At 53.8% G+C, this 12,424-nt stretch overlaps 1 protein-coding gene across 4 annotated transcripts in view; it reads right to left on the bottom strand.

The window, feature by feature from the left end:
- Window positions 1–1,032: 1,032 nt before the first annotated feature.
- Zbtb17 (zinc finger and BTB domain containing 17) overlaps window positions 1,033–12,424 on the bottom strand; it is a 19,972-nt gene continuing 8,580 nt past the window's right edge. The window contains exons 3-16 of one of the 4 annotated variants that reach the window (XM_005352898.3): window positions 6,348–6,554; window positions 5,534–5,722; window positions 4,846–4,983; window positions 4,481–4,603; window positions 3,815–4,056; window positions 3,590–3,732; window positions 3,204–3,504; window positions 2,853–2,940; window positions 2,651–2,767; window positions 2,449–2,569; window positions 2,176–2,306; window positions 1,686–1,895; window positions 1,486–1,575; window positions 1,033–1,406 (exon numbers count right to left, since the gene is read on the bottom strand). In XM_005352898.3, coding sequence (XP_005352955.1) covers window positions 1,123–1,406; window positions 1,486–1,575; window positions 1,686–1,895; window positions 2,176–2,306; window positions 2,449–2,569; window positions 2,651–2,767; window positions 2,853–2,940; window positions 3,204–3,504; window positions 3,590–3,732; window positions 3,815–4,056; window positions 4,481–4,603; window positions 4,846–4,983; window positions 5,534–5,722; window positions 6,348–6,552 — 2,382 coding nt within the window. In that variant the 5' untranslated portion in view covers window positions 6,553–6,554 and the 3' untranslated portion in view covers window positions 1,033–1,122. Of the gene's footprint in view, window positions 1,407–1,485; window positions 1,576–1,685; window positions 1,896–2,175; window positions 2,307–2,448; window positions 2,570–2,650; window positions 2,768–2,852; window positions 2,941–3,203; window positions 3,505–3,589; window positions 3,733–3,814; window positions 4,057–4,480; window positions 4,670–4,845; window positions 5,008–5,529; window positions 5,723–6,347; window positions 6,555–12,424 lie in introns of those variants that run through there. The other 3 variants (XM_026782250.1, XM_026782251.1, XM_013348479.2) reach the window with 3 other exon arrangements.

A 12,424-nucleotide genomic window follows, 5' to 3' on the forward strand; every position in this document is an offset into this window, starting at 1 on the left:
AAACACCTAAAGTGTGAATGTGGTTGTCGCTCAAGTGGGACCCACAGGGTTCTTGGCTTGCCAGAATAGTAGCTCTCACCCCACATCTGAACGAGTGTTTCACCTTGTACTGGAGACGAATCGTCAGTGCTGGCCCTCGCTCCTGTTTCTGGGCCACTGGGAAGCCATTCAGGTTTTGATAATGAAGTCCCTCCTTTCCCTACCCACTTGCAAGCTCCTGCTCTAGGCTCATACTGAATGCCTGCTTCCCTTCTCCCCTCCCTGGGGCATTGCTGTTCCTTGTGGTAGCAAGGAGCCTAATAGTCCTGGGGCTGTTAATTCCGTCTCTGTTTCAAGACAAAAAAAATTTAAAAACGGGGGCTGGAGAGATGGCTCAGCGGTTAAGAGCATTGCCTGCTCTTCCAAACGTCCTGAGTTCAATTCCCAGCAACCACATGGTGGCTCACAACCATCTGTAATGAGGTCTGGTGCCCTCTTCTGGCCTTCAGGCATACATGCAGAAAGAATATTGTATACATAATAAATAAATAAATATTTACAAAAAAAAAATGAAAGAACTAAAAACCACCTGGGTGATGGACCTGGGGGGGGCTACAAAGCAGGTCTGTCTCCAGTTCAGTGGGGCTCCATGGGATCCCATCATTGAGGCTTCTGGCTGCTCCTTTCCCTTCTCTCCTTGCCACAGGATGGCGTCGCTGTGGCCTCGGTAAAGCAGGTACTAGGCTCTAGATTACGGAAAAGCCAGCCAGTGTTCTTTACCCTGCTCTGGCTAAAGGCCCTAGGCTGTCTGGATCTGGAGCTGGTGAGTAAAGCTGCATTGCGCTGCATCGCAGCCAGAGGGTGCTGCCTACACCCTATATAATTTAAGACACAGTATGGAGCTCTACTTTCCATGACGGGCCTCAGGATGTCCCAAGAAGCCAGGTTGGTCCCTGAGCTAGTGTTAACCATTCTGCAGTATGAGCTACATAGACGACAGTTCCCCACCCACTCACCCGGGGACACAAGGACAGCAGACAACATTAGAAAATAATCAAATTTATTCTCTAGGGATTGGGGAAGGAGCACCTTGAGTCCCAGGGTGCCATCCATCCTTAAATAAACAGTCAAAGGGCCACTTGCTCACTCTGCAGGCGGTGGGCAATCCGGAGCTGTGGGTGGAGTTTCTCCCAGTGTGGGCTGGCCCTCAGCCCCATCCCTAGGACGGAAGACCAGCTCTCCAGCCTGCAGCATCTGCCCAGCTGGCCATGTGCTGCCTGGCCCATACTGCTGGTAGAAGTCCGCATCTGTCTGGAACATGACCAGTGCCTGGGCTGTGTGGATCCGAACATGCTGAGCCAGGCTGTTGGCATCCAGGAACTTGTCCCCACAGGAATCACAAGCGTAGAGGATGTGTGTGTTGGGGTCTGTGGAGGTGCAGGCTGTGGTCAGGATGGGAAGGACCTTGGGTCCACCGGCGTTCATGCCCCAGACTGCCCCTCTCACCTTCTTCCTGCACCTGCTTGACAGCCTTGCTGATCTCGGCTTTCAGTACTTCTGTCTCATCAGCTGTCACCGCCGCCCCCACTGGTACCACTGTGGGCAAAGTCAGCAGCGCCTGAGGCAGAAGCCACAGGAACCTACCCCATTGTTGCCACCAAGGCAAGCTGCCTGTGGCTACCCTCTGCTGCCTCTACAGTCCACACCTGTGAGCTGAGTGACCGCTGTTGCTGCCAGTGCCTCCGTGGCCAGTGTGACCATGTCATCCACAGTGACCACGCTGACCTCACCACCCTCTTCTGGCTCCAGGATCTTGATGCCCGCCTTGCCCTGATGCACGGTCTTCACGTGAGAGCGCAGGTTGTCTACCCGGTTGAAGCCACGGCCACACTTGTCACACAGGTAAGGCTTCTCTCCTGGGGGGGAGGTGAGTTACCATCCTGCCACCTGCAGACCTCCCAGGACCCAGAAGCCCCGTCTTTTCTAGCAAGTTCTCTGGCAGCCACCAGTGCTGACAGGTGCCTCAGTAGCACCCTCCTCCTGGAAGCTCCAAGGCAGGTGGAGTCCTCATTGGAACTGAACTTCAAGATTACCTGTAAGCAAGTGTGGCACAGGGCTCCCTACCTCTCCCCCACTACCCGTCGCCTCCAAAATGGGCTGGGAAGGGCTGGACAGAGGCAGGCAGCACATGCTCACCAGTGTGGATGATTATGTGCTTGGACAGGTCCCCCACATTCACAAAGGCCTTGCTACACACGCTGCACTTGTGTGGTCGGATGTTGTCATGGTGGCGAATGTGATTGGCCAACTGGCTGGACTGGACGAATCTACAGGGCCACAAATCAGGGGCTTATGTTGACCCACAGGAGCCTTGATGTGTGTGTTGGGGGGCTTGGGGGGGTACCCACCACTCTGGGACACAGCCTGGGACTTGGCCTCACGCTCCCTGGGGTAGGGGCAGGCCGCTACCTCTTGCCACAGCGCTCACAGACGTAGGGCTTCTCCCCTGTGTGTTGGCGCACATGGGCGATGAGGGAGCTGGCTTGAGTGAAGGCTTTGCCACACATCACACACTGGCACGGCTTCTCACCTGGGGCAGAGGCACAAGGCACTAGCACCCACTCAGCTCCCTGTGCCCCTTCCACAGCCCACACGGGGCCTCCTCACCCACCCGTGTGGATCCGTACGTGCCGCTGCAGCGCGCCTGGGTCAGCAAACTGCCGCTGACAGTGGGTGCATACGTAGGGTTTCTCCCCACTGTGGATCCGCAGGTGCCGCTTGAGGTTCCCTTTGGAAATGAGGGGCGAGACTGGTGTGCTGCACTGCCAGGGGCCCAGGGACGAGGGCGGGGAGCCAGGGTGCTCTGGGCCTACCTGAGGTGGTGAATTGCTTCCCGCACTCCCGGCACTTGAGAGGGCCATCGGCAATGTGGATCTTCAAGTGGGCCTTCAGGTTCCCCACCTGCACCCAGACAGGGGCTCAGAAGGGTCCCCTAGGAACCTGGCTTTTCCCCAAACCCTTCAACCAGGAAATAATGGACTTTGTGGTCTCTCAAAGGGGCAGAGCAGTGGAAGGAAAATGCAGCAGAACCTGCTCTAAGATGGCTTGCTCTTCAGGGTCCCATCCTAGGAGAGTCCCTAGCCACAGATACAGTGGCTGCTGGTGCTAACCCTGGGGAGCCACCAGCAGGACACTACGGTGCTGGCTCAGGGAGGGGTGCACACCTGGTTGAACTTCTTGTCGCAGTGCGGGCACTTGTGCTCCTTGTTGGTGTCGTGAGTCTCCAGGTGGCGCATCTTGGAGGTGGGGTCAGAGAAAGAGCGGCCACAGTAGTCGCACTGGTAGGGTTTCTGGCCACTGTGCACCAGCTGGTGGCGCTTGAGGTTGCCTGAGGTGGTGAAGAGCTTGCCACAGTCCCCGCAGCGGTAGCGGGCCTCCCCCGAGTGCCTCTTCTTGTGCAGGTTCAGCAGGCTGATGAGCCTGTAGCTCTTGCCACACTCCTCACACCCATAGGGCTTCAACGGGCTGTGGGTCAGAAGGTGCTAGGTCATAGGAAGGGGTCTTGCAGGGTCCAGGGAGGCCCCCAGTCTGGGGGAGGCAAGGTGGGTACCTGTGTGTCTTCTCATGGGCCTTGCATGCTGCGGGGTCTGAGAAAGCCTTGCTGCACTCCCGGCATGAGAAAGGTTTCTCACCCGTGTGGATGCGGATGTGGCGTTTGAAGTTCCCCGTGTGCGTGAACTCCTTCCCGCAGTCCTGCAGGCGCAGCAGGAAGGAGTGCGTGAGGGGCTGCGGAGACCCTGGAGGCACAGGGCTGGCACCGCCCAAGGCCCCGCACCTCGCACTTGTGGATGATGGAGCCATAAGCCTTGGACTCAGTGCGATCCCCATAGGTGCCTGAGCGCAGGTTCCGGCCTTCCATGCCCAGCTCCTGCCCAGAGTCTGTGCCTGCAGACTCTTCATTCTCCTCAGGGGTCTCCCCGTTCTCCAGATGCACCCCCTCTTCCTTGACTGTGGCAGGCCCTGAGACCTCTTCCTCTTGTTCCTCTTCTCCTTTGCTGGCTGGTTCCACTTCCATTTCTGCACAGAGAAGAGGGGGTACTGAGGGACCTGGCAGGGCTCAGAGTACCTTCTGGGTCTGGTCTAACTCCCCCTCCACTTCACAAATGCCTTTCTTTAGGTGACAGTGGCTCTAGGATCTGTCACCTAAGTATTTGCTACTTGGAGGATGTAAGACCTCAGGGAGATGTGTGTGGCACTATTAGCCAGTAAGTCCTTGTGAGCTTGGCTGTGGGAAGCACGCACCGTGCAGTGCCCAGGGCTGAGCCCCAGGGCTACGTCAGAATGCTTCTAAACTAAGGAAACACGGAGGGGATGTGCACCCAAGACAGCTCAGGAGTCAAGAAAGAAGAAAAACTCAAGAGAATGCTGTCTAAGCAGGACAAGCTAGCGGGAAGAGGGGTCCAAGAGGGCAGTGCAGTATGTGTGGCTGTGGGGAGAGCACCTTGCTCTGAGCTCTCTGACAAGGCCTCAGCTTCTGCAGCAGCCATGCCGCTCGTGGGGTCCGGCTTGAGTTCTGCAGGTGGAGGCTCCCGGGGAGCATCAGCCTTCTCCGTCTGTTCTGCACCTGAGGAGGGATGGATTGGGACTCTGTCCAGGGGCCAAATAGGTCTCTTCCATGGCTGGGAAGACCCTGCAGAACAAACTGAGCTAGACGCGAGCCAGAAAACTATCGGAGCGCATGCCAACCTCCCAGCCATGAAGCCTTTGCTATTTGGGGCTGCTGGTAGGTGGTGGACAGAAGCAGCTTCCTACCGTGCATTCCCTTCTTCCAGGTAGCCAGCCCATGAGGACTAAATCACAACTCACCACTAGCTGTACTTTCTGCCTGGCCACCCCGCTCCTCTTTGAGCTCTCTGCTTGAGCCTGCGTGTGGACTGTTTCTTGGTTGGTCCAGCCTGTTCAGCATGGTGGCAGCAGCCTTCTCTTCTTTGGCTCTCTTGTCTCCTGGAGACAGAACAGGACAGAGTTGTCATTTTCCATCAAGTGTCCACTGCCAGAGGGATGAGGTGGCTCCTCTGAGTGCCCCTGGGGACTTGAATGCTTCACTGGTTTGTTCAGGGAACACCTTATCCCAGGACACTAACTTCACAGCACCACAAGTGATGTTACCTTACACGGGCAGTAGACACAGGGTGTGTGTCAGTGCTCAGCAGGAGGGGACATGAGATCCTTTTATTGCCCATGATGGGAGTCTGCAGGCTTCTGAGGACACCCTGAGAGCCAGGGAGCTCTGGGAGGGCAGCTACAGGCGGTCAGATGAGAGCTCTGCTCCCGGGCACCTAGTGACCCACATGTGGCTCCTGCTCTCTGCTGCTCAAGGGTAGGAAAGGGCAGGAGTGGGAGAGGCCCTTTCCAGCAGTGCCTGGCCAACCTCTACCAGCACCCGCAGTGACGCCAAGGTGGACAAGGAATCTGAGGCCCATTGAGGGACAGGGCCTCCATAACAAGCTAAGTTCCTTGACCCCTTTCAGGAACAGCCTGGCAAGGACCTTACCTTCCAGAGCTGAGGCCTCTGTATTTTCCCCAGGGCTGCTGGCCGGCTCAGCAAGTGACTTGAGTGCATGGCAGGCTGTGATAATATCCTGCATCTGGAGGAAGCTGGCAACAGCCAGCACATCATCCACGTTCTCCGGGCTAAGGTTCAGCTTAGCAGTGTACATGAACTCCAACACCTGCCCCAGGCCTGTCAAGGACAGGACAGCTATCACAGATCCACTCCAGGGCCTACCAATGGTCTCTCCACCAGACCGCAGAAACACATTTTGGACAGCTGAGCAGTAAGCCTCCAGCATCTGTCTGCTGGGCTAGAGACAGCTGCTAAAAAGATACGCCTGGGGACACCCCATCCCATCTAGCAGCATGACCTTCAAGACATCGTCACCTGACATTTGCATGTCTGTGTCCGCATCTATAAAATGAGAGAATACCTCGTCCTGGTCATCTCAAAAACAGGTCATAGGGCTCTGGGTGGGAGCACAGACCTAGGATTGGTCCATCTTTATTTCCTTCATCCCAGCCCCAGCTAGGCCCTCATCATTTTTAACACAGCCTGGATGTCAGCCCCAGGACTAGCCTGGCTACAGAAAGGGATGAGGAGGGCTTAGGGGCAGCCTTGCTCCATCCCTGCTAATAATGCTGGTCCCACTGCCTTTCTGCCCTGATCATATTGTGAACCTGTGTCCCTGGTTACACCACATCCAGTAAGAGATGGGATAAACTTGGTACCCATAGAGTTAGGTGGGACATGCCTGCTGGCACTGCCCTAAAAGGGCCTTGCATGGTATGAGGCTCTGGCCCCAACAGGGTACCTGCCGCATTACTGATGTCCAGATGTACCACATCCTTCTGGTCCACAAAGAGCATCTTGAAGTATTCGCTGCAAGCCGCCAGCACCGCCTTGTGGGCCTTAAAGTCAACACCATCCACCACAAAGGTGCAGTCACATAGAAGGCCCAGTTGCCGCTGCTGGTTCAGCTGCTCCAAGACACGCTGGCTGTGCTGGGGGAAATCCATGGCTGCGGAAAGCCAGAGCCTCCTGTCAGCACTGAGAAAGGATGCCAGCCCAACTCGCTGCCAACTGCCAAGCCCCAGGTGAGACTCACAGAGGAGACGGGGAGCATTAAACAAGGGAGAGGCTTTTCCACCACAAAAGGGTAGATGATTCCAGACACTTGCTGCAAGCCAAGATAGCTCAGTCGCTCCCAAAGCTTACTCAACAGGGCAAGCTCCCCAAACCAAAAAGTACCAAGATAGCCCTAATAGCTTGCCCCCGAAGCAGAATACACAGGAAGTAATGAGCTAAGGAGTCAAGATGGCAAACACACAAAGCAATTGCTGTCTCAAAATAGCTTAACATGTTTCACAAAGAACACACACTCTATTAGAACAAAACTCAAATGTTCAGCTTTGGGGCTCTAAGTCCAGGCGGCTCTTGCATCATCAGCTGCGGAACTCCCTTTCCTGCAGCTCCCACGGGCTCTGGGAAGCTCCCTGTCCACACAAGGCTGGGTTCTTTAGGGTGGGGATCTTACTGGGCTCTCTCCTTCCAAGGCTTTCCCACCCCGCCCTTGCTCAGTCCCTCACTCTCAGGCTCAAGGAGCTACAAGAAAGAGTGAAGTCTGCTCTTCCAAGAACCTCTAGCGCTGACTCCCAGGAGAGAGAAGTGACTCCAGCCCTGACCCAAGAGCTGCCTGGAAATCCCACAACTCCCAAGGGACTGCGCTTGGAGAAGGTCCTGGCCTGGTGCCCAATTACGAACTACACAGGTAGAACTGAGATAACATCTAAGTAGCCTCTGCCTGCCCAGCACCCCTGCAAAACCTTCTCAAGATCAGCCATCTTCTAGGGAAATAATGGTTTTTTATTTATAGAAATAAGGTGTTTTAGAACATTTCAGAATAAAACCTGGCACCCGCCGTGTGAGGCCAAAGTCCACAGAATCCCTGCATGGCTGGATCCAAGCCCTAATAGCAGCCAGCCTCCAGAACCAGGCTGCCCTGAGCAGGAGAGGGACTGGGGAACCCTGCCCCAATGCAGCAGCACTGGTTGCTCCTGACACTGGGCTGTCACTGGCCTAGAGCCTAGAGCTGCAGTGACCACATAGAGCTGGCCATCTGAAGAGAGCCGACAGAAGCCACGCCCCTTCACACCAGCACAGGCCCATTCGCCACCCGAGGCCGGAGGATGACAAGTTCCAAGCCAGTCAGAGTCACATAATAAGTCACTGTCTCAAAGAACAAGCAAATATTGGGGGTATGTAGGTGCTGAACTAAGGTGAGGAGTCTAATGGGGAGCGTGGCAGCACTATCAGCACAGGCAAGCTCAAGCTGGAGACCCAGCCCTGTTCCCCCAGGCCCAAGCAAGGGCACTGCTTCTGGGCCAGGCAGTGCCAACACCTACAACTACAAGGCAGCCTGCAGCAAGTTAGGCACTGGACACCTGCGGCAAAACCACTGCAAATCAGGACGCCTTGTGAAAACACTTCTAAGCCAGTGGGGTGGCAACCTTCCTGATGCTGCAAGCTTTGATACAGTTCCGCGTGTGGTGACCCCAACCGTAAAGTTATCTTCATTGTACTTCATAACTGTAACTTTGCTGTTATGAATCGTAATGTGAGTTGCAGAGGTCTTAGGTAAACCCTGTGAAAGGGTCCTTCAACCCCCACCCCCAGAAGGGTCGTGACCCACAGGTTGAGAACTGCTGCTCTAAGTCCTCAAACCCCAGAAAGAGCAAATTCCCAGTGGGATCTGAGCGATGGAGGAGAGGAGAATCCCAATGCTGATGATCAGAGCACAAGACACTGAGAGGAATCTGTGTCCAGGAGCTAAGGGCGTGCACACGGAGGACAAAGCAGGAGGCCCACACCACACTGACCCTCCATTAGCACTGTCTTTGGAGGTGGGAAAGCCGTGGGCAGACGAGAGTCCTCGTTGCCTTCTCCACAGCCACAGTGGACCACCTCCTGAGTGCAGACAGGGAGCCATCATTCCGTGTAACCCTAGTTGAGTTAGGACTCAGAGATCCACCTGCCTTTGCCTCCTAAGTGCTAGATTAAAGGTGTGCGCCACCACACCCAGCAAGTTCAGTTTCTAATAGAACGATCAAAGCACAGGAACAGGCCCAGGGCAAAGGCCTGCCACACTCTGCATGGTTTGCTAAGGACAGTGACAAGGCACATAGAGGTAGGATCCAGGAGGACCAGCACATCTCAGTCCAAACCTCAGGCTCTGAGACCCACCCTGCTCAGCCCAACAAGTCCTCCAGCAGTGAAGAAACAGCATTTGTAGAGTTGTTTCAACCTGACAGGTGTCACAGAGCCAGAATACCACACCCTGGTTACCTGCAAACCAAGCACACAGCTACCCTGGGCACCAACTTCCTTGTTGCTGCCTCAGAGATGCAAGGACTAGGGAGGAATTCTCCGGACTTGAATCCAGGGTCTGCTACTGGCTGCCAGGGGCCAGCATGTCTCCAACGGTGAAGGGGCTCAGACATTCTTTACAGGGTTAGTATCATCACTCAACTAGGCCAGAGGCACACCTTCGCACCCAGCAGCCATCGGCTAGCAGGAAGCAGACAGGCTCAAAACCCTAATCACACGGTCTCTACATCCTTTTTCCTGGGCACTCTGGATGGGACTAGATCCACCAATCAACACCCATCATTCCTTCTAAATGCAATCTGGAAAATTTCTGTAACACAATGGGAGTTACCACAGACAACAAGGGGAGGGCGTGCTGAGCAAAGAGCCACTGGGGTAAATTTTCTTTGATGAGAACGACTGGATTCTTTTTTTTTTTTTTTTTTTTTTTTTTTTTTTTTTTTTTTTTTGGTTTTTCGAGACAGGGTTTCCCTGTGGCTTTGGAGCCTGTCCTGGAACTAGCTCTGTAGACCAGGCTGGTCTCGAACTCACAGAGATCCGCCTGCCTCTGCCTCCCGAGTGCTGGGATTAAAGGCATGCGCCACCATCGCCCGGCGAGCAACTGGATTCTTAAACTATGCCGGTGCTCTTGTATGAGGCCAACTACCTGTCTGCCTGAAGTACTAGGGAGCCTGAACTGCATAGCTTCCTCTCGAAGTCAAATGGGCTCCTGTCACACAACTGAAACATGACCCAAGTTACTGGCAGGCACTGACTAGCAACAGAGGGTGGTGCCACATCTTAGGCCAGAAAACAACACTCCCTTCAAGCAGATACCGAGCTTGGCTGGCTCCCAGAATGGACCGGCCACTCAAGCTTCCACACAAAGAGGTCACCACTAAGTGCCACTCACCTTTCCTGATCATCCAGAAATACAAGTGGCTCACAGACACACACACACACACACACACACCAGGGAAATAGAAGTTCACAACAGGCCACCTCTGGGAGGTTGAAATCTATGCACCCAACCCCACTACCAACCTGTCTCTTCAAGTTCAGCCTGACAGAGAAAACAATTATCAGCAAACCTGCCCTGCTAGTACAGTGCTCCTTGTCCAGCAAATGCTCAGCTTGCATGCGCAAACACACCTATCTAGAAAGCTAATCCTGCAGAGTGTGAGAGGGGACAGGGCCTTGCACAAACTTGGTAACCGACTGCTGTACCACTGCGCTGTGTTCACAGCTCTCCCTCTTTTACATAAACATCCAGACCTATCTGCGTGGACCTCTCCACATTTGGGCACTTCTGGACAGTGCCGACTAAGGACACGTCACCAGTCCTGAAGAATAGTCCTTTCTGTCATTTGTATTAGAAAAAACCAATTCCCTTTTTGTTTTTGGCTTTTTCAAGAAAGGGTTTCTCTGTGTAGCCTGAGCTGTCCTGGAACTTGCTCTGTAGACCAGGCTGGCCTCACATGCAGAGACCCACCTGCTCATGCCTCATGAGTGCTGGGATTAAAGGTGTGCAACACTACCACCTGGCTTGATTTATTTATTTACTGGCTTTTTTTTTTCTCTTTTCCTTGAGCCAACACAGATTGGCCTCAGAACTCACAGTGTTCAATCCCCAGCAATGTGCAAACCTTAAGTGTTGGTACACCCCCAAAATCCTCAGCTACACAAGAGCTTGAGGCAAGCCTGGGCAACGTGAGGCCCTGCCTCATAAATAAATAAAAAAAAGCTGACAAAATTAAGGACCCCCCTGCAGCAGTGGGAGGGTTAGTCTCTGAGCCTCCCACAAAATACCACAGCACCAAGAAGCGCTTCTCCCTGGGGGGGGGCTCGAGGCCCCAGTGACATTCAGCGCAGTCCTGAGTGCTGCTGAGTCACAGTGCAACTGACTCATGCTTTGGAGAAGACACCCACATCCTGCAGGGCATGTGAAACACAGTATAGGGGCTCCTCTCAAAAGGGCACGTGGGGACAGTTGTTACCCACACCCTTTCTCTGTTTTACCACTCATAAATAATATTCATTTAAAGTTAAAGCAGCGGAAGGGGGGAGCTGAGTTGGGAGGGAGGGCATTACTCAGGGTCAGAGGCCTTCTTTTCCATCAGAAAACCATTAAGGCATCTCTAGTTGGCTGTGGTGGAATGCACCTGGGATCCGGGCATCAGGAAGCAGAGGATGGAGGATTGCGGCTAGTTCAAGCCCAGCCTGAGCTACCTTGTGAAACCACAAGCCACTTCCTCTACTTTCTACAAGACCTGGTGAATGACAACTTCTCAAGAAAAAAAAAAAAAAACTCTTAGGGAAATGGTGAATTACAAATTTTTCACAAAGAATGTGTCAGTTAGGAAGATTCTGGGAACAGAAATCCCAGGGGAAGCCCTGACGCTGTGAAGAGCTGCCTGCCATTGCTGAGACCACAGCTCCTAGGCCGAGCTACAGTCTGGGGCTTGGAACCAAGCAGAGCTGGTCCTAGGGTATCAGGAACCTCCACTTCCTTGCTGTATTCCTGGGCTAACAGTGGAGGCTTTGACTCCGTAAAGATGCCATGGGAGGCCATCATTATATACATAAAAACACACTGGAACAGTGAGCCAGGACAGCCAGGAGACCAGGGGAGCCCACTGCCAGGGGCTCACTTTCCTCAACCAGATACAACACAAGAAGGCCTCAGTGCTTGAGAACCAACGGCAGTGCCACCTCCTTTCTACAAAACATAGGACTTGCACAAGCTAAGCGGTTTCATTGAGAAAGGACACAGAAGGACCATCCCACAGAGAAAAGAGACTAGTTGTCTGTGCTCAATGATTTCATTGTCCTTTAGAGCCGAATGGTATTCTGTCACACAGTTACTGCTGTTAGTACCCGGCCGAACTACATGGGAAGACCAATTGCTGAAGACAACCCATGGTCTGGCTGCAGGCCAGGAGAAAAGCTAGACTTGAGATTAAAGCTTCCTCCCTGCTGGCCGCCCCTCAGGGTGCCAGAAGGTGCTATGTAGACTGTTGGGGAGAGAGCCCTTAGCGGCAGCCCTACTCAGCCTGTCCTGTGGAGTACACCACTCCTCCCTGGCCAGGCAGGAAGTGCCCACTGGTGTAACAGTGGTGAGCCTGCTAGGGGGTAACCAAAAGCTTGCTGACTGCCTGCGGTGATGCTTCACAGGGACGCATGCATGGCACTGCCAACCTGGTCAGGATTGGAGCTGGAGAGGGCGGAGCCTACCAGGGAAGCTACAGCTGTTGTTTTACTAAGTGGATATGACATGCCCATCGAATTGCCTTCTAAATAAGGATGTTAACCCATAGGCTGATGCTGCTGTCAGCACTGGTCAGAGAAGTTTCTTTAGGGAGGGGGCAGAATCAACTGCAGAGACTCCTAATCAGTCGGCCAGTCATAAACAGGACATCTATACCACCCTTTATTTTTTATTTTTTTTTAAATATTTTATTTATTACATATACAGGGTTCTGTCTGCATGTGCACCTGCAGGTCAGAAGAGGGCACCAGATCTCA

Source organism: Microtus ochrogaster, chromosome 10, assembly GCF_000317375.1.
Source record: "Microtus ochrogaster isolate Prairie Vole_2 chromosome 10, MicOch1.0, whole genome shotgun sequence".
NCBI classification, from domain to species: domain Eukaryota; kingdom Metazoa; phylum Chordata; class Mammalia; order Rodentia; family Cricetidae; genus Microtus; species Microtus ochrogaster.